The 20504-nt window shown below is 55.9% G+C and overlaps 1 protein-coding gene across 6 annotated transcripts in view; it reads right to left on the reverse strand.

The window, feature by feature from the left end:
* ATP6V1C2 (ATPase H+ transporting V1 subunit C2) overlaps positions 1–20504 on the reverse strand; it is a 58306-nt gene that overhangs the window by 2949 nt on the left and 34853 nt on the right. For 3 of the 6 annotated variants that reach the window (XM_032294131.1, XM_032294130.1, XM_032294134.1), the window contains 8 exons: positions 15987–16081; positions 12155–12246; positions 9363–9461; positions 8656–8724; positions 6388–6480; positions 6190–6283; positions 3626–3763; positions 2680–2777 (listed from right to left, as the gene is read on the reverse strand). In XM_032294131.1, coding sequence (XP_032150022.1) covers positions 2680–2777; positions 3626–3763; positions 6190–6283; positions 6388–6480; positions 8656–8724; positions 9363–9461; positions 12155–12246; positions 15987–16081 — 778 coding nt within the window. Of the gene's footprint in view, positions 1–2679; positions 2778–3046; positions 3764–6189; positions 6284–6387; positions 6481–8655; positions 8725–9362; positions 9462–12154; positions 12247–15986; positions 16082–20504 lie in introns of those variants that run through there. The other 3 variants (XM_032294133.1, XM_032294132.1, XR_004273716.1) reach the window with 2 other exon arrangements.

The raw sequence follows: 20504 nt of genomic DNA on the forward strand, positions 1-20504 counted from the left end.
CCACCCTGATTTCTTTTGTGTGTCTCTGGTCCTCAGAGCTCTGGTGTCGCCCAGGGGAAATGAGCAGAGAGGCTACAGCACTTAGTGGAGAGCCCCTTACCCTGCTGCCTTCCCTCCTGCACTCCCTGACCCAACTCCCAATTCTGTAAACAAGCACGACACCCTTGGCGTCACCAAATAGTTCCACCTTCCCTGGGAGATGACCAGAATGCTTTCCCAGATGGCAGATGGTAGCCAGTCCCAGGCCCCAAGCCCCAGGCATGCTAAGAGATGGGGTTCTAGGCCTCACTCTGCTGCCTGGTTGCAGATGCTCCCCTTTCCTGCCCTGCTTTGTTGTCTTGCACCTCGTGGTCCCACCAGTGTCATTACCAAGTTGCCCTGGAGGTTATCTGTCACCCAGAAGGAGGACCTGTCCTTAGTCCTTAAAGCTTAAAGCGCTCCTCCCTCAGCAGCCTGGCTTGAGGGAGAGGCCTGCCTCTGTCGTGCTCCTAGGTCCCTAACAGACACGCTCTCTAACCCCTGACCTTCCTCAGCCTCTGGGCTCTTCCGACCCTTCTCAGCCCTGTCCCATCTCTGGCACCCTTGCTGCTAATAACGCCTTCTCCATTCTGCCCAGAACAGAGCCCCATGCCAAGCACAGTGGCTCACCCCTGTTATCCCAGCACTTTGTGGGGCCAAGGCAGGCTGGATCACCTGAGGTTAGGAGTTTGAGACCAGCCTGGCCACCGTGGTGAAACACTGTTGCTACTAAAAATGCAAAAATTAGCCAGGTGTGGTGGTGCACGCCTGTAATCCCAGCTACTAGGGGAGGCTGAGGCAGAAGAATTGCTTGAACCCGGGAGGCAGAGGTTGCAGTGAGCCAAGATTATGCCACTGCATTCCAGCCTGGAGGACAGAGCAAGAGTCCTTCTCAAAAAAATAAGACCCTAGGAGTGGCTACTGGTCCCCCCCATTCTTAATGCCCTGCCACATGCCAAGAACAAAGAGGAGGCTTATGGCAACAGCCAGGCTTGTGGGGCCGGACCAGTGGAAGAGTGCAGAGGCAGGAGTGGACCAGGCCTTTTGGGTGCAGCGGCAGGGAACTCCAAACTGACCCTGAAGTTTGGGGTCTGATGAGGGGAAAGATGAGGAGGCCACTGGCAGAAACAGGGAAGCAGAGGAAGGCGTGCGGGAGGTGAGATGAGACAGATACCCAGGTAAGGCCTATGGCAGGTCCTGGAGACCAGGAAACATGGGCAGGAAAACGAGGGAGAGTAGGGGACATCAGCCAGGGGGACAGCAAGGAAGGGTGAGGAGCTCTTCAGTGCAGGCGAGGAAGGGGTCCGGGAGGTCAGACAGAGGGTCCTGGGGCCGGAGGAGCCCAGGAGGCTACAGGTCAGAGCAGCAGGCAATGCACAACCCTCAGTAACATGGGAGGCAGCCGCGCAGGGCAGCAAAGCGAGCTGCAAAGGCATTTCCTGGCTGATTCCACTTTCATAAAAATCTGTAAGAATTATGTGCATCTATACATAAAAAAACCAACAAACCCTACACCTAGAGGGACACCGACTTGGACTTTGGCAGTGTTCTCTCCTGGTGGTAAGATTACAGGAGTTTTTATTCACTTTGCTTACCTAGAGTTGCCAGATTTCCCACAGTGAAGCAATTTTTTTTTGTTTTTTGAGCCGGAGTTTCACTCTTGTTGCCCAGGCTAGAGTGCAATGGTGCGATCTTGGCTTACTGCAAACTCTGCCTCCTAAGCTCAAGTGATCCTCCCACCTCAGCCTCCCAAGTAGCGGGTACTACAGGCCTGTACCACCACACCAGCTAATTTTTGTACTTTTAATAGAGACAGGGTTTCACCATGCTGGCCAGGCTGGTCTTGAACTCCTGACCTTGGCCTCCCAAAGTGCTGGGATTATAGGGGTGAGTCACTGTGCCCGGCCTGCCTAATATTAAAAAAAAACAAAACAAAAATAGGCCAGGTGTGGTGGCTCATGCCTGTAATCCCAGCACTTTGGGAGGCTGAGGGTGGGGGTGGATCACCTGAGGTCAGGAGTTCGAGACCAGCCTGACCAACATGGAGAAACCCTGTCTCTACTAAAAATACAAAATTAGCCAAGCGTGGTGGCACATGCCTGTAATCACATCTACTCGGGAGGCTGAGGCAGGAGAATCACTTGCACCTGAAAGGCGGAGGTTGCAGTGAGCTGAGATCGTGCATTGCACTCTAGCCTGGGCATCAAAAGCAAAACTGTCTCCATATATTAGGCAACATTAGCTTTGTTGTTGTTGGTTTGGTTTTCTCTCTGGGCTGCCTTGACGGGTGGGCTTTCCAGGCTGAGGACAGAGGCAGCCCAAAAACCCTTTCCGGGAGCCATTGGGCCCCTGCAGGCTTCACGAGGGTGGGGATAGAAGCCAGCCAGAGGGGCCACAAGGTTATGCCAGTGGGGCGGCCAGGGAGAACCCGGATGACACTTGCCCCCAGTGTGGCAGCAATGGAGGGACCAGACAGCAGGGGACGCAGGGCTGAGGGGAGAGTGTATTTGACTCGGAATTTAGCATGCTGCCAAAAGCCACAGGCACAGAAAGAAGAGGGTGGGAGGGTGGAGAGAAGGCAGGAGCTGGGGTGCACCGATAGCTCCCCCAGGCCCTGCCCACCCTCGGGACAGCCCCTTCCAGGGCATTGCTGCCACGCACCTGAGCACAGACTCCACAAACACTCTCAGGGCCTTGATGTGGATCCAGGCAATGAAGGCTTCGCTGAAGTTCACCTTGAGCCAGCGCAGCAGGGGGCCCTGCAGAGACGGAAGAGACAGGTGAGACCTCTTGGCCACCCCGCCCAACGCAGTCAACAAAGAACTTGGGTTTTAACAGAGTGCCCCCTGGGCCGAGAAGAAGTGCCCAGGAGCAGGCAGAAGCAGAGAGTCGGGCGGACCAGCCCTGGGTCAGGCTCAGGACCTTGAGGTCCAGGGAGCCTGGGGCCGGGGAAGCTCAGCGAGCCAGCCACCGGCGCATGCACGGGGCCACCACAGACCACAGCACAGGAAGCCGGGCAGCCCCTGACCTCGGGACGTTCAGCATGCGGCCAGGGGCTTCTGCCTGACACTGCGCAGCCAGGGAGCCCACATTCCTGAAGACTCTGCCCCCAGGCTCCTGGGACCATCCACAGCAGCTGCCTCCAGGGGCACCTCACAGCCCCACATCACACGGCTACATCAGCGGCCACTGATGCTGATGTGGCAGGTCCTCCCGGGAGCTCAGAGTCTAGGAGCAAGAGCTCTGAGCTCCTGCCTGACACTGCAACTGCCCACAAAGGTCAGGGGTGAGTCCAGCCAGGGCAGCCGAGGGAGGAGAGCTGAGCTGTCCACCACCACCAGGTCCTGCCCGTCCCAGCTCCAGCCACCTCCAGCCAGGGGCCCAGGGAGAGGCACCCTGGCAGACAAGCACCCTTCACTGCTGGCAGAGGCAGCTCCAAAGAGGCCCTGCAGATTAGGAGGAAGGCATGATTCTGGGCTCCTCAAATTTAAGACCTCAAAAGCCATGTGAGAGAACAGAAAATGCAAAGATTCATCTTCTCAGAAGGTGCCTGAGCTGGCGAGGAGGCGCGAGCCAGGGACCCCCGGCTTCCCGGGGCGTTGCTTACCTCACCCTCGCCCTCACTCTCTCTCTCTCTGTCGCTCTGCCCCGCAGCGGGCCTATCGGGGTTACCTAGCGGGGTTACCTTAACCTTGTGGTCCGGGAAGGTAGATGATCCCTTTTTAAGAGCAACACAGGAAGTTTGCTAAAGGCACAGAAATCATTTATTAATCTTTCAGCAAAACATGCATCACAAACAAATAAATCATTCTCATCACCTGAAAGGCACGCGAGAGCAAGCTCAGAATTCAGGCCCACCCTAGGGACTCACTCCTGGCTGGACTAGAGATGTGGCAGGTGCCCACCGGGCTCCCAGAGTGGCAAAGGCAGAGGGAAGGGCAGCGTTAACGTCTTTGAGTTTCGGATTCCAAGCACAGAGCCAATCTCTGGCAGAGGGGTCGGTCCCTGTGCTTGGGCTCGGTCAGGACCCCCGTCGCCGGCTGACCAGGATGGGACCGGGAGGCATCAGTGGAAACGCTGTCTGCCCTCTGTCAAGGAGTCTCCACCATACCGAACCACAGATGCCCTGCTGGCATTTTGGGGGGCACCTTGGTGCACAGAGTGCAAGAGATGAGTCGGGCGTGCAGTTAAGACACTCACCCATTCCCATTCTGTCTCTGCAAACAGGTGGGAAACACTGGGAAATCCCACTCTGCTCTCAAAGCACACTCAAACCCAGGGCCTGGACTGTCCCTCTGGTTGACAAGTGGCAAAAATGATGCAAGACTCTTGGTCATGAACTTCCAGATAGGCCAGAGGGGGGCTGACCCAAGCTGAGAGTGCCTCCACCTCCCACCCACAGAAAGACCCTGGCAGGGCCCCCAGGGCAGTGTGGGTGAAGGCTACGCCATGGAAAATAACGCCAGCTGGCAACCTGAGCCCCACATGGCAGGTGGCAGGCTGTGTGTCACCCTGTTCCCCAGGGGGCTGCCAGGCCTGGGCCAGTGCCCAGGTGGGTGCCAAACGCCCTACTTCACCACCTGTCCCCCACCCAGCAGGGCCTCCCATCGTGGAGGTTGCCATGGTCTAGCCGCGTCCAGATAGACTGTGCAGGGGGGCGGGGCCAGGTCTCAAGTGAGCTGGGAAAAAGCCCAGCTAGAGAGAACAGCCCGGGCACACCCAGGTAATGAGGGTTTCAGGTGAGCTGAGGCTAAGGAAGAAAACACTGTGGAGCTCAGCTTTCATTGGGGAAAATCTCTCCTGCCTGGTATCTGGGTCTGTGGGCCCTGAGAACAGGAGCACCCAAAGGTCCCCAGCTCCAGCTTGACCCCTCATCCTCAAGAAGGGACATCCTTCCCACAGGCTCAGCCACAGCCCAGCAGCCTCTGGTTCTGAGGCGTGTCTCACTTGCTATGCACACACATGTCCACACACATGCATGTGCACAGACACACGCATGCACACACACGCACACACACGCACGCACACACACACACACACGTGTGAGCATCCTGTGCTTCTGTTTCAAGGGCAGGGGTGAAAAACCCCTATATGAACTTTTATATTATCAGCTGTTGTCTCCTTCCTAAGGGGGGTCCAAGAACCCCACTGTGGGGGCTCCATGGCTGGGCTCGCTCATAAGGGGTGGCTGCTTATCTGCAGTCCCTGCGCGAGAAGGTCGCTGACAGGCCAAGTCCCCAGGAGCCCGGAGCCCACATTTGGTTAGGCAGGCATCGGGAGCACTCCCAGCCTGCCGCAGCCAGTGCTCCTTCCCACGGAGGTCCTCACAGTGCTGTGCTCAAGCAACTTTCCCCCTCCTCCCGCCCCGTCTCTGGAGGCTGGCTTGGAAGGTGCTCCACGGAACCCTCCCTGGTGGGCGTGGGAAAGAAAGGGCCTGAAAACATCCCACCCAGACAGGCTCCTTCCAAGTTGCCTGGCTTAGCCCAGCACGGCAGCAGGAGGACCTGAGCGTGGAAGGCGCCCTCTTCACAGGGCCGTGGAGTGACCCTCCCAAGGCTCTCCTGCTCACATTTCAAATCAAGCATCTGGTTTTGCTCCCTGGAAGAGCTAAGCTGTCCTCCTACATGAAGGGTTTTTCAGTGGCTGTGGTCGGAAGTCTCCAGATAAGCACCCACAACGTGCTAAGAACACGGGAAGTAAATACAGGGGCCAGCGGCGCCCTGGAAACCTCACGTTGCAATCTCCAAGGCCCAGGGCTGCCCACCCTGCGCACAGATGCACCGGCTTGGAGCCTCCGTGCCTTGCTCAGTCCCAGGAAGGCTGGGCAGGGTCCTCTAGCCAGTTGCCTCTCAGATCCTCAGTTTCTCATCCATACTATGGAGCCAGCAACCCTTTCCTGGCAGGGCAGTGCTCGGGACGGTGAGAACATATGCGGAACATGCGGCTCAGGTGGACCCCAGCTCCCACCCCAGCTCCACCGCCTGGGCTCCTTTGTGCTAGCACTGCCCCTCCCCTCCAGGCCCCCCTCAGGTGTCCCATGAGAACAGATGGTGGGTCCCCACAGTGTGAGCCAAAGGGACTGGGGACAGTGAGAGGGAGAGCTGGGGACTTGGGAGGACTCTTCTATCCCCAGGCCACTGCGGGGGAGGCGCTGCTCAATCACATACTCACATACTGTTGCTTCTTATCAGACAGCAATCGGGCCATCTCCTCCCTTTCCCTTTTAATTTCTTTCTCATCATAGTAAAATTCACGAACAGTGAACCTTAAAGCAAGCAAACCATGGGCTTTCACTCAGACGCTTTCCAGAGGGGCAGAGAAACCCCGGCCCCCGCGGCGGGAGATGGAGCAAACCTGGAGAGCCCTTACTTGTTTTCTCTGGCTTTGCTTTTGAAATCTTCAATCACTTTTCGAAACAGAGTCACAGTGAAAAGGCCGCCCTCCTTGTCCTCAGTAATGAGTCTGTTGGAGAGAAGCATCTGCTGGCTGGACTCTGCCTGGCCCTGTGTGGGAGTGGGGCTCAGGGGCCCCCGGGCCTGGTGGCCTGTGTATTTGGGGCCCCTGGCAGCAGCTGACGGCTGGGGAACCCAGGGCATGCCCTGTGATTTCCTAACCCCTGGCTGGCTGCCCTTCCCTCCTGTCCCTTCCACACTCCTCCGGGCTAAGGCCTCAGGAGGCCTTGGGTCCAGGGAAAGCAGAGGCCTGGGCTTCAGCTCCCACTCATCAAATGCCTGAGCAACCAAGCCCTCCTGGGGCTCTGTCACTGCAGCTGGCACGGGGTGTCCCTGGCTCTGATGTGCTGTGGTTATAGTGAAGCAGGGTGGTGGAAACCATCTTACAAGGTCCATTTCACTTCCAATGTCACCAAGTCCTAATGGGACACAGCTTCCCAAGCACATCTCAACATAGGACCACTGGGGCCACTGCCTCTAGCAGCTTGGGAATTCTTGGGACCAGGGGTCTAAGCTCTCTTGAGTTCTGTTGGCCAGAAGACTGGAAGTGGGAGCCCTCAGGCCCAGGCAGGGTCTCGCGGGGTCATGCTTCCAGACCGCGTCCATCGGGGCTGCCCCCAGGCTCCAGGTATTTCCAGAGTTATCTATGCAGGCTCTCAGGTGCCCTGTGACAACGAAGGGCCTGAGGCTCTGGTCTGGGAGGCCAGGCCATGTACCAAGGCAGCCGGTCCTGGCAAGGATCCCGGTACTTGGCATTTAAGAGCAATGACTGCTTCTGCCAGCTTCCAGGGCCGGCTCCTCTGCTCTGGAGTCTTGCTCCTCTTCCCTGCCTCCCCTGTGACCTCGGGCTGTGACTGTCCTGTTCCTTGCACCCTTCAATTTAGATCCTGATTGCCATCTCATAGCCCTGGGAGAGCCCCTCCGCAGCAGGGGCCCCAGGGCAGAGACCTTACAGCAGGAGTTGTGTGCGGGGGGAGTCAGATGAACAGGCTGGCTGCCTGACGCACGTTCTAAAATCTCTTCAAATTACAAACCATCTCAGCCATACAAAAAGGTATAGAGGAAAACAAGCACCAGGCTGGGTGCGGTGGCTCACACCTGTAATCCCAGCACTTTGGGAGGCTGAGGCAGGCGGATCACCTGAGGTCAGGAGTTTGAGACCAGCCTGGCCAACATGGTAAAACCCCATCTCTACCAAAATACAAAAATTAGCCGACCATGGTGGTGCATGCCTGTAATCCCAGCTACTCGGGAGGCTGGGGTAGGAGAATTGCTTAAACCCAGGAGGCTGCCATACCACTGATTTGATCATGGAAACAAAATAAATAAATAAATAAAAATAAACCCGGGAGGCGGAGGCTGCAGTAAGCTGAGATCACACCACTGCACTCCGCCCTGGGCAACAGAGCAAGACTCCATCTCAAAAAAAAGGAAAACACGGACCTTTGGATCAGCTACCCAAAAACCAAAGTTCCAGGAGGTGAAAGCTCACGTCCCCCTGTCCCACTCACTCCACCCTGAGCCACCACCATCCTGAGCGTGGCCTTCCTCCCCGTGGCCCATCCCTGCAGTTCCCTTCACACCGTGCGTGCTGAGTCGTGTCCATTTCCGCCCCTCTGCTCCTCTGCAGCTGTCTCTCCCCTTCCTCCCCGCTGAGGCACAGAGCCCACACCCTTGCTTCCTCACCGGGCAGTGTCCCATGATGGACACAGGTTGTAACCTGCTCTCCTCCTGTCACTCTAACAGGGCCCACTGGCCACTCCTGCTCTGGCCTCTGCAGGACACATGCTGAGTCTGCTTTCCCTCCCACCTCCCGCTGTGGCTGTTTACTGGGCAGCCACTCAGGCCAGGGCTTCCTTCCCCCTCCACCAGGGAAGAAATGAGGCTGAGCCAGGATGCAGCCAGAATGCAGCAGAGAGCAACAGCACAGAGAGGACGCTAGGCCAGGCGGTGCCAGAGCAGCCTTCCCAGGGCAGAGGCAGGGAAGTGGAGTTTTGGAAGAGGAAAGACTCCAGCATGTGACAATGTGTGTGACCCTGACAGAATTCCAGGCCAAGGGACAGGAGAGGGCCCAGGTGTGGAGGGCTTGGGGTGTCGTACCCTCAGGGCATGTTTGGTGGTTGGCTGCTCTGAAGCACCCACATGCCCCCCAGGGGCCCTGGGGCCAAGCTGTGGTCTCACTTACTTGGTTGATCGAGGGACCACCATGTCCGAGAGAGATTCGTAGGTTTTTTGCCATTGTGAGTAGTTTGGTCTGCAAGAACACAGAACGGTTCTGTGATTTTTTGCTGAAAAGGCTCTTGGGTGTCTCAAGTGCTCAGGAAGCTGCACACCCCTTTTCCTGAGGCCCTGAAGGTGAGCAGGGCTGGGGTCAGAGGGAGCCCTAACCTCCGGAAGCCCTGCTGTGCCCATGGGGAATCCCTGCCCAGCCTCCCCAGGGTACCCACAGAAGTCCCTTTGTGAAGAGCTATGGTTACAGTTGGTGCTCACTAATAACCATCTAATCTGGGCTCCGTGTGACCTTGGACAAGCTAAGCGACCTCTCCAGCCTCAGGACAATGGGAATCACCAGACTTCCCAGGCCTTTGGTGAGGATGAAATCAAATGATGTCTACCATGCATTGGGTATATAGCACGCACTCAGTAAATGGCTGCTTCCCTGTCACGGCCACAACCACCATCACCCAACCACTGTTCCTGCTGACACAGCCGTGAGCAGGGCCCCATGCAGGAGCGACTGCTTCCCAGGACCTGGGGCTGGGCAGGGAGCATCCTCCTCCACACCGCCCAAGTCACCAGCGGGCCACCTTCCTCTCCACTGGGCAGGGCAGTTAGCTGCCTTCCGTGATGGCCAGCACAGGCCGAGACACCCATTCTCCCAGCAGCACTCACTTGGGGACAATGACCAGAAGCGTGACGAGATATTCAGAATCCAGCACAAAGTCCTCTTTGCTCACAATATCGCTCAGCGTCCGGGTGAAGAGGTTCCCCCTAAAAGGCAGGTGGAACAAAGGGCGTGAAAGGTGTGAGCAGAAAGGGACATGGTGACCCCACACACACCCACGCCTAGGTGCTGGGGCCAGAGGCAGTTCTCAGGGGCGGTGGGCGCTGGGGATGCTGGGGCCTAGGAGAACACAGCAATTCTCAGAAATGATTGTTCCCCGCAACCCCAGGGCCCAGTGCCCCAGACTCTGTGCTGGGGCCACAGCTGCTGCCTCCTCCCCTCTAGGGACAGGGAGGCTGGCAGGGCATCAGGTGCTATCACCCATCGCCCAGAGGCTGCTGAATCCAACACCTCAGTGACCTGCACTGCCCCGGTGCCAGCCACAGCTGCTGCGGGAGGGGGGCCTCGGGTGGCAGGCAGCTAAAGTTCCTCAAGTGTCGACACAATGGGCAGCTCTCAGAGCTGCATGAGCCATCTCGATAGAGCTCCGTGTCACTTTACAGGCCTCCCAGGCCAGCAGCCCGGGGACACTCACCTGAAATAGCTTCCTACATGCCCAGTGGACCCAGGCTGAGTGGAGGGCATGGTATTATTAGTACATGGATCAAAGCTGACGGATCAGCAAATGGGCCAAGATCAAGCTACCCAGGCCGCATGGCGCGTCCACACGGGGCCATGATGTGGCCACAGTGCTTCTCTGGAAATCGCTCTTGAGCGTTGAGCCATTGCCAAAGCTTTAAAGGCAATGGTAAACACCCTCCTCAGGGAGCCCACGTGCCTTCTTTGCTGTCCCCTGCCTGAACATCACTGAACAGCCTCGTGGCCATGGATAAAGCCTGGAGGTTCCTTCTCCCTGGGTACCATGCGTATGAGCCTCCCTGTGCTAGCACCGAACACGCTACCCTCACACTGTCCCACCTCTCTCCCTGGCTGACCTCTGAACCTGGATCACAAAGCCGACTTTCCATGTGTGTTTGTTGAATGAGTAACAGTGAGCCCTGCAAGTCCAGAAATTGTATTGTATTCTAAACTGTATCTTTAGGGTCTAGCATCAGGCCTGAGGGCATGGTGCATACTTGGTTCATGTACAACCAAAGAAGAAAAGAGAGCGCAGAGGAAGGAGTTAGAGACTTTCATCCCTCTTCGCGTGCCGCCCTCCTATACTTGGCATATGCGCTCAGTCAATCAAACTCACGGTGAATCAATGAATGATCAATGGATGAAGGAACCTCACCAGCTGAGTGAAGAGGCTGGACCAGATGTCTGCTCAAGTCCCAAACAACCCACCATGGGATGATGACCCCGTGGCCTGCGGGCTCCAAGCCAGGACGGACGTATGACCCATCCCCATTTAGGGCTCTCTGCCCTGGCGCCCAGTCTCTGTCCCATCCTCTGTAGCTCATGCCCACTTACTTCTGACATGAAGCCAGGCATCCAACAGCAAGGGTTTCTACTGAAGTGAGTCCTTCATCTGTGGTTTCTAACTTTCCTTCCATTTATGTACCATTTGCTTTTTTCACAAGAAGACAGCTGGCCCAGTGACCCTCAGAAGCAGAATGTGGAAGTCGGGTACCTCCCAGGTGAATTCTCTTTGCTTACAGTGGTGAGCCAGTCAGAGGGAGGGCAGCTGGTTTGGGCTCCCTGTCCACTTCCCTCCTCTGGAGTTAGGGTCCAAGTGTAGGCATCAAATTAAAAACTCTGCAATTGACCAGGGTCCTCAGAGAACCGCCCCAGCATCAGATCCAAAGTCTGGGGGACTGGGCTGTTCCTCCATGACACCCCCACCCTGTTCAGGAGCAGCCTCCCCAGCAGGAGCTCACCCAGTCTGTGTGCGTGTGTGTGTGTTTGTTTTTTTTGTTTTTTTTTTTTGAGACGGAGTCTCTCTGTTGCCCAGGCTGGAGTGCAGTGATGATCTTGGCTCACTGCAACCTCTGTCTCCTGGGTTCCAGTGATTCTCATGCCTCAGCTTCCCCAATAGCTGGTATTACAGGTGCCCTTCACCACATCCAGTTACTTTTTGTATTTTTAGTAGAGACGGGGCTTCACCATTTTGGCCAGGCTGGTCTCAAACTCTCGAGTTCAGGTGATCCACCCACCTCAGCCTCCCAAACTGCTGAGATTACAGGCCAGAGCTGCTGCGCCTAGCTACCTGGCTTCTCTTACACACCAACAACAGGACACTCACTACCTCCCAACAGTCCCTGCTGAGCTTATACTTTTCTCTGGCACTGCCACCATCCTGGTGGCTGTTCTGTCTGCTGAGCCCACTCCCTCTCCCACACGGTGGCCCTTCAGGTAGGTGGAGAAGGCACCTGAGTCCCTGAGGCTGCTCTGCTCTGGGCCACAGAGCCCTATAACCACCTGCCTTTTGCAATGGGCTGTTCTGTGACATCCCAGCGTCCTGTCACCCCCAGTGGGCCCTCTGTGCAGCCTCCACAGGGGAGGACTGGGGGCAGCATCCCAGGCACCCTGGAGGAGCCAGGAGAGGGAAGCATGCAGGTGGCGAGCAGCATCGCCCCATCCTCTTCCCCAGGCACATGCGCGGGGTGAGATCGCCCTCGCCTGGCCCATTCCTCCTCTCCCAGCACGCAGCTCTTGCAGAGGTGAGGGTACCTCCACCTGTCTGTCTCACTGTCATACACAGGCACAGAGTCCCAGGTGGCCCGGTGACAGGACAGGCAAGCGCCAAGTCCCTGCCAGGACCCGCCCTAGCCAGACGTGGAGGCTGGCAGATACTCACATGGATTTCTTCTCCAGGTTCTCCAGGTTCGTCTTCAGAGTGTTATAAGCTGCTGTTCGGGACTTCAGGTCCGTCTCGATCTGTGCCAGTTGCTGTTTGGGAAAGCAAAAGCTCCTAGTGACCTCGAGCCTTGAAGGACTTGGCTGAACTTTCCAAGATGGCCACAACAGCTCATGGAGCGCTCAAGAAAAACAACCGCCCTGCCCATTTGCCGGGATGGCTTCCGTTTACCGGCATTTGGCCCTTCCAGGGAGGCCCTGTGTGGCACCCAGGTGCCAAGCCGTGACTGCTTGCTAGGATGACTCAATGAGCCCACCCTTTCCTGATTCCAAGCCCATCCTTAATGGTCAGGCATCCCACACCCACACTTACCCTCTCAGGCTCTGCTGGAGGCCAGCTCAGGCCAACCCCCCTCCTTGCTTCTGGGGGACCTGACATCGCCTGGCCCTCACAGATGCCCATGTCTCCTGGCTTGACTGTGCTGATCTCCCTTGAATGGGTTGGTAGGGGCAGGGTGGTACGGTAGACAGAAATAAGACAGGCCTGGGCTCAAGCTGCGCTGTCCTGCTTTCTGGCCAACTGGCTCACGTTCCCCATCTGTCCCACAGCAGGGATAATGCCTGTGCTGAGAGCCAGCTGTGCCAGGCTCCTTCCCATTCCCTCCCTCAGCCCCACACGTAACACCCCACCAGCTTGGGCAACCAGCCACAGCAGGAGCATTTACACCACGGCCAGCAACAAATGCTACAGGCCAGCACACAGCTGCTGTCGGAGAATCTCCAGAATCAGCAGACGAAGAAAATGGGTGCTCCCTAGAATGTCAACCAACAGCTTTAATCGAAATACACACATTTATACATGAGAGAATCCATTTTAAACTTTTAAACACTGGTTATCTTTTGGGAGAATACAGAGAATGGGGGTGATGATCACAGCTCTGATGATTTTATGATTTTAAAGATAAAACCATAAAATAATTTTAAAGATAAAATAAAGAAAGATTAAATATGATAATTAAAATGATTAAATGATTAAATTAAAATGATAGGTCAGGCGCAGTGGCTCATGCCTCTAATCCCAGCACTTTGGGAAGTTGAGGTGGGCAGATCACCTGAGGTCAGAAGTTTGAGACCAGCCTGGCCAACATGGTAAAACCCTGTCTCTACTAAAAACACAAAAATTAGCCAGGCATGGTGGCAGACCCCTGTAATCCCAGCTACTCAGGAGGCTGAGGCAGGAGAATCACTTGAACCCGGGAGGCAGAGACTGCAGTGAGCTGAGATCGTGCCACTGCACTCCAGCTGGGCATCTAAATGCTTTTATCTTTACATTTTGCCATGTTTAATTTTTTAAATAAAATTCATCTTTTTATAATTTTTAAAAATGTTTAATTTTGAAATGACTATAGATTCACAGGATGTTACAAAAATAGTGTACACAGATCTGAAGCACCCTTCGTGCAGTTTTCCACAGTGACGACGTCTTACTATACAACTATTCTGCACTGTACAGCTACATACTGTACCATGCAACTATATTGTACAACCGTAGGACTATATTACACTATTCTGCATGAGACGAAGATACTGCATTATGCAACTATACTGCTACATTAGTACCATCTGCACTATACAACTCTATTTCTAAACTACACTGTCCTATACAACTATGCTGCTCCGTGTTACACAATCATAGTGCAGTGCCATAGCCAGGAAACTGACATAGGTACAACCCACAGGTACTGGTTTTTAAAATATGATTTATATATTTTTTGAAAAACAAAAGCAAAAAGACTACTTCCTGTCTTTATGTTTCTGATTTCACCACAAGCCAATAAAAACTTGCTGAGCGGTATTAGGGAATCAGCAGAACAGTGGTAGGAACGAGGGCTTTCGAACCAGCAGAACTCGCATTTAAATGCCAGTTCTGACTTTTGCTGGCTGCGTAACCTGATATAAGCTCCTAGACCTCTCTGAAAAGTGACCCAGAATTATTGTGAGATACTAGAGGAGTTTCCTTTGACTAAATGTCTCTAGTTGGCGGATTGAGACCTCTCATTGGCAGAACAAGGCTGAGGCAGGGGTGTCACACTGTGTTCCTGGTGTAGAAAGGACTGTGGGAGCCCACACCCTGGAGCCTCGGGCCCTGCTGCTGCCAGGAGCCGGTTCCCTGCAGTGGGGCCAGTCCAGGGCTTCCATGCACACAGCACAGCCCGCGGGCTCTGGTCACCAAGACCTGCATCTCCAGCCTGGCCTAATGCTCCAACCACGGTGGGCTCTGGAGCTCTTACTCAACCCTTCAGCTTCCTCTTCTCCATTCAGAAGAAAGCGATGTCCACCATAAGGCAAGAGGTGGAAAGTAAGAGAGCCCAGCAAGTTCTCTGGCCATCTGGAATGCCACCAAACCAGTACCCTCCTTCCTTCCTGCCAAAGGCGCTTTTGGGGTGCCCTGGACTGGAGAAGCCAGGTCTCCCTACAGCCCCTCTGCTCCCTCCATATGCTCCAGGGAGCCCTCCCCAGAGTCTGGTATCTCTGGGATTCAGAGAATCCCAAACTGGTACAGGGCAGGGCAAGGAAGGGCCAGCCCCATGAGCCACCACGTGCTTCCAGTTCCTTGGTGGGCGTGCACAGCACCCTCTGAAAGGCACGCCTGGCACAGGTGCTCTGAGCAGCCCCTCCTTGAAGGGCCTTCCCCAGTCACTGCCCAATCATCCCAGGAGGGGCCTGGGCCTCTTTGACGTAAGCAGTGCCACCCAGATGCCCAAGCTTTCTGGTTCCACCCTACTTTCCAGGAAACCTGCGGGAGCTGCCAGAGGATCGGTCAGAGGCCCAGCTCCATTCTGACCCTTGACCACAGTCACAGAACAGGGCACCTTTGTTCCTGGCCCAGGCCAACGCTCTCCCATAGCTATGAAGGCCAACTAGAGACAGGACATGTTAGGGGCTCAGTGTTTTGTGGCAGAAGGGAGGGCCTGGCCATCAGAAATCATCAGCCTCTGTCTCACGGTCCTCGTCACCCTCACCCTCAGTGATGATACAGAGAAGTCACCAGGCTCCAGATGCCCACAGCATCGCCTGGGACTTGAGTCACAGGGTGTTTATTTTATCAAGTGGTGTGGAGGCCATTGCTGGGCAGGACAGCAGACTCTCGGGACACTTCCTGTCCCTCCACTGTCACAAGTGCCTCTAATTAGGGAAGCTCCCAGCAAGTAGCTGGTGCAAGGTCTCAAGGCAGTAACTATTCGTGGTTATTGTTGTTTGTTGTTGTTTTGTTTTTGAGACAGAGTCTCACTCTGTTGCCCACGCTGGAGTGCAATGGCACAATCTCGGCTCACTGCAACCTCCGCCTCCCAAGTTCAAGCAATTCTCCTGCCTCAGCCTCCTGAGTAGCTAGGACTACAGGCGTGTGCCACCATGCCCGGCTAATTTTTGTATTTTTAGTAGAGATGGGTTTCACCATATTGGACAGGCTGGTCTCGAACTCCCGACCTCATGATCCACCTGCCTCAGCCTCACAAAGTGCTGGGATTATAGGCGTGAGCCACTGCACCTGGCCACCATCAGTAACTTTGGAAAAAAAAAAAGTAGAGCAGCAAGTGAATGGGTGCTGGGCCCTCAAGGGGAGGTCAGAGGGCTGACACTTTCCTGTCTAGGGCTGCCCTGAAACTCCAAACCTAACCAGTGCATGGAAGGAGGCCACACCTCAGAAACCCAGAGACCCAGTCAGGGCTGGCTGAGGCTGTGGCGGGGGACCCTGTCCAGGCTCAGACCCCAGGCTCTTGTCCGCCTGACTCACCGGTCAGATGTCCCCCCCCAGCAGCCCCTCCTCTCACCTTGGCTATGGTGTCCACCACGCTCACGAGCGGCTGCTTGGCAGGATATTTGGCCATGTCCCATTCAAAGTGGGTCACAAAGGAGGTTAAGTCAACTGGAAGAATACAAACATATTTTAACACGAGTCTGGGCTCTGCCTCCATGATTGAGACTTCAGAATCCCGAGCCAGGCATCACCTGGGACACGAAGGCAGCCATCAACGGCAATGCCCGTGGGCAGGCACGGGGTGCTGGGAAAGCAAACGTTTCCCTGTGGGAGCAGGGAGTTGTGAGCCCGTGGGAGCTGTCAGCCAGAACCGGCACCCTAAACCCCTGAAAAACACACCAGCAGCTGAGAGGACTGCGCCAGCTGCCCTTCTGTGCCCAACTCTCCTTCCAGCAGCGGGTACCCCAGAGACAGGCTGTTTGGGAGAGTTGCCCTCCCGAGAGGAGGACGCCAAGCCGGCCGATCTCCTGAGAGGGCACCAGCTAAGTGTTCACCTTCTCCAGTGGCCTGGACCACACTTCTCTGCCGGGTCACTGTGCTGTTTTGAGGTTCCCCAAAGGCATGCCGGAGAGCAGTGGGCCAAGCCCTGAAACCCTGTGCGGTCCATGGCCTGTCCCAGGTGCCCCTGAAGCAAGACAAGCGTCTCCAGCCTCCTGAGCCCAAGCTCTAGACAGTTTCAACCTTCGCTGTCCATTTCAAAAAAGGCGTTTTACACATTAGCAAAATACTGGACTTCGTGACTGTGTTTGCAGTAGCCAGCAGGGAGGTGCGTTCTTCAGAGTATGCTATTTATGTAAAAGCCTCTGGTGAACAGAACACACCAGCGTTTTCACGGGTTTCCTTTTTTCTTTTCTTTCCGCAAAACCCACTGCCTTCAGGATATCTCTGGCTCATTCTAACCAGGTGTTGGGTGGAGAAGAGAGAGCCCCAGAATTGAAATCAGAAAGAAGCAACACTGAATAAACGTCAGCTGACTCAATCCCTAGGCGCTGGGCAAGTTAGGAGGGAATCCATTTCCCTGCCTGAGATACCGCGGGGTGCACACCTTGCGAGTGCCTGCTACCTTCAGATTAGTTCTCCACACACTTCAGGAGAGCTACTTGGTGGCCGAGTGTGGTGGTGGCTCACACCTGTAATCCCAGCACTTTAGGAGGCCCAGGCGGGTGGATCACAAGGTCAGGAGTTTGAGACCAGCCTGGCCAACATGGTGAAACCCTGTCTCTACTAAAAACACAAAAATTAGTCAAGCGTGGTGGTGTGCACCTGTAGTTCCAGCTACTCAGAAGGCTGAAGCAGAGAATTGCTTGAACCCAGGAGGCAGAGGTTGCAGTGAGCCAAGATCACGCCACTGTACTCCAGCCTGGGTCACAGAGCAAGGCTCTGTCTCAAAAAAAGAGAGCTACCTCGGCCAGCCACCCCAGGACCTGACCTCTTTTAATACGCAGGGTCTGTGGGAGAGCAGGAAATTCCATGGAAGCGGCAGCACCGAAGCGGCCCCTGGAATTCCTGCACCCCTGGCAGACGGCCCTTCCTATGGTGGATGTCCCAGACCAGGCTCCCTGTGCACCTGCACTTCCAGGTCTACCTTGGTACACCAAAGGGGACTGTCATGCTCACTCCACACCCGTCACCCTGCTGAGGACACACACCAGATGCCACCCCCTGCCCAAGGGCCAGGGGCCACAGTGCACAGGGAGACCCCTAGGCAGACACACTGCAGAGAGCTGGGGACCTGGGGACAACCACTTGGAGTGCTAAGGGAGGACAGAGGTAGCGCTGGCTCCTCTGGGGAGGATTCTGTCCCTTCACTGGGACACAGACACAGTATTCACACAAGGGCTAAGGAGGAGAGGAGGTGGCTGTGTGGCCAGTGACGGAGGGCATTGGGTATCAGGCGAGGAGGGCTCACAGCCCTCCATGCTTGGGGCACTGAGTCAGGGAAGAGGGAGGGTGGACAGACGCTGAACAGAAAGGGCCAGGACCAGTCACCAAGGGTCACGTCTGCACTTCACCCTGTGCCAAGAACAGCCCTAGATCCTGCCCACTCAGCCCCTAGCACGGGAGTGGACTGAGATTCCTCCAGCTCGGACTGCGACACCCAGGGAGTCACCAAATAAGCCTCCAGGGGAGGAGCCAGTGGGAACATGGGAGGGAGAGGGTGACGCCAAGAGGCGGGGAGAGGAGGATGGGGAGGACCGACTGGACAGGGTACAAGGCAACGGCGCAGGCCTGGCGACACCAGCTTTCCCGGTGGGTGGCTGGGTTGGGGGAGGGAAGTGCACTAAGCCAGGCAGCCGCGGGGCTGGAGGGATGGGGACGGAGGAGAGGCGGCAAGCTCTGCCTGGGACAAGCTGGAGTTTGACATGTGGGTGGACAGGTCCCCAAGCAGCAGATGGGAATGAAATGGGACTCAGAGGAAGAAACCAGGCTGGGGAAGAAATGCCAGCACATGAGGTAGGAAAGGCTGCGGTAACATGACGACCATGATGACCGCTGGAGCAGCCGGCATTCACTGCTTCTGGCCTTGGCCCAAGACGCATGAATTACTCAATTTAATTTATTCTTAACCCCATTAAAACCCTGTGAGGGTCTCCATTTTACAGATGAGGAAACGCTGGTACAGAGCAAGCCGTGGAAGCCCCAGGATAGAGTGAGGCAGCGCAGGAAGCACCTGACGCCCTGCGTGGCCCACGCTCCCTCCCCTGCTGGGTCCACTAAGCGGGCACAGCCATGCTGCAGCGGGAACCTGCCCGGGAGCCACACGCAGACACCGTCTAGACCACCGGGACTCGGACGCGGTCCTTGGGAGAATTCTGTTTCACAGAGATAGGATGCTGGTGTTGGAATTAACATGGCAAGTCCTGGCCTGTTGACAAGGGTACCTGTGAGGCACTAAGGGTGGGGCCCTGATCCAGCGGGACTCAAGGCTGTATTAGAAGGGACGGCAGAGGCTGACGCCCTTTTCAGCTTCAGCCCACCTACACCCAGGTGAACAGCCATGTTGCATGCACGCATGCGCGCGTGCACACAGACACACACACACACACACACACAAACACACACACACACACACACACAAACACACACACACACCCAAAGAAGGGACAGCAGAGAGTTGGAGCCTTGCTCTTCCCTCATGCATGTATCAGGAAAGGCTATGGGACGACACAGGAAGAAGGTGGCCATCTACAAGCCAGGCACAGAGTCCTCAGGAGAAGCCAGCATGTCTGACCTCGGACTTCCAGCCTCTGGAACCATAAGAAAACCAATGTCTGTGGTGGAAGCTGCCAGTCTGTGGCTTTTGTGATGGCAGCCCAGGCTGACTTAGACACTGGTATTGGTCGGGGTATTAATAAAGGCTTCGGTATAGCCACACACAGTGGGGAGTAACCCTGTAGCAAGGGTGCAGGCCCAGGGAGGAAGTGAAGGAGTCAGGTCCATCAGAGAAGGGAGTGGTCAGAGGGTACCCAGGAGGACGGGGGGGACTCTTCCTGTGGCAGGAACGGCAGCGAAACTCTCCTCTGGGACCCCACTGCGCGGGCACAGGCAAGCTCACCTCCCACCACGGGCCCAGACCCATCCCATGAGCCAGGAACCAGCCTCAAGGCACCAAGCAGCAACCCAGGATGGGAGACGGCAGGGCCGTGTGTGCCGTCCCATCCAACTCTTCCCTCCGCCTCCTACCCCATGCCCTCTGCCACACAGCTCCCTACTCTTCTTTCACAGAGAGGAGTACCTGTCCTTCAACACACAGGACAGGCCTTTCCATAGGCAGCCCGACTGCCCCTGCCCCTGCTGGCCTGAATTCCTCTCCCTGTGCTCTCTGGGGCTCCTCGAGGGCAGAGACTGTGACTCACTGGTCTCTGTGTCCCCAGAACCTGTCGCAGTGCTCTACAAGAGCAAGTGCTCCATAAACATGCTCAAAACATTGACAGACTCCTCCTGGCAACATGGCTGTGGTGTCAGCTCGCAATGTCTCTGTGGCTTGGAAAAGATACATTTCAGATCGAGCTCTTATCTCTGGCCATTTGCACCAAGTCCAAGGTCTTCATGGCATTCAGACCCAAGTGCTGAGGTCCCCCTTTCCACCTGAAACACCGCTGCCCTGCAACCCCTCCAAGACTGATCCCTCTTCCTGCAGCGCAGTCTCTGTTTCCATCATGGCACATGTGGCACTGTGGGTCTGTCCCCAGCAAGGCTGTGGCTTCCAGGAGGCAAAAGCTGTGTGTCACCTCCACATGACCAGCACGTGCTTGGTATGGACAGATGCTCAGGGAATCTGAGACAACGTCTCACTGCAGGGACCGCCAGAAGCCACACAGAGAGTGTGACTGTGACCGCCTCCTCCTCATCAGCTCTCATGTCCTGAGCCCCAGCCCCAGCTGTGTACAGAGCCTTGCCCCGGGTCAGGCCTCCAAGCCTTTCCCTGTCCACACACATTGCCTTTGGAAAGAATGTGGTCTGAGGACAGTCCTCTGCCATCCCTCTGGCCTCCTTTTTTTTGTTGTTTTTTTGAGATGGATCTCATTCA

This window comes from Sapajus apella, unplaced genomic scaffold (assembly GCF_009761245.1).
Source record: "Sapajus apella isolate SASKATOON/1434 unplaced genomic scaffold, GSC_monkey_1.0 scaffold31, whole genome shotgun sequence".
Lineage (NCBI taxonomy): Eukaryota > Metazoa > Chordata > Mammalia > Primates > Cebidae > Sapajus > Sapajus apella.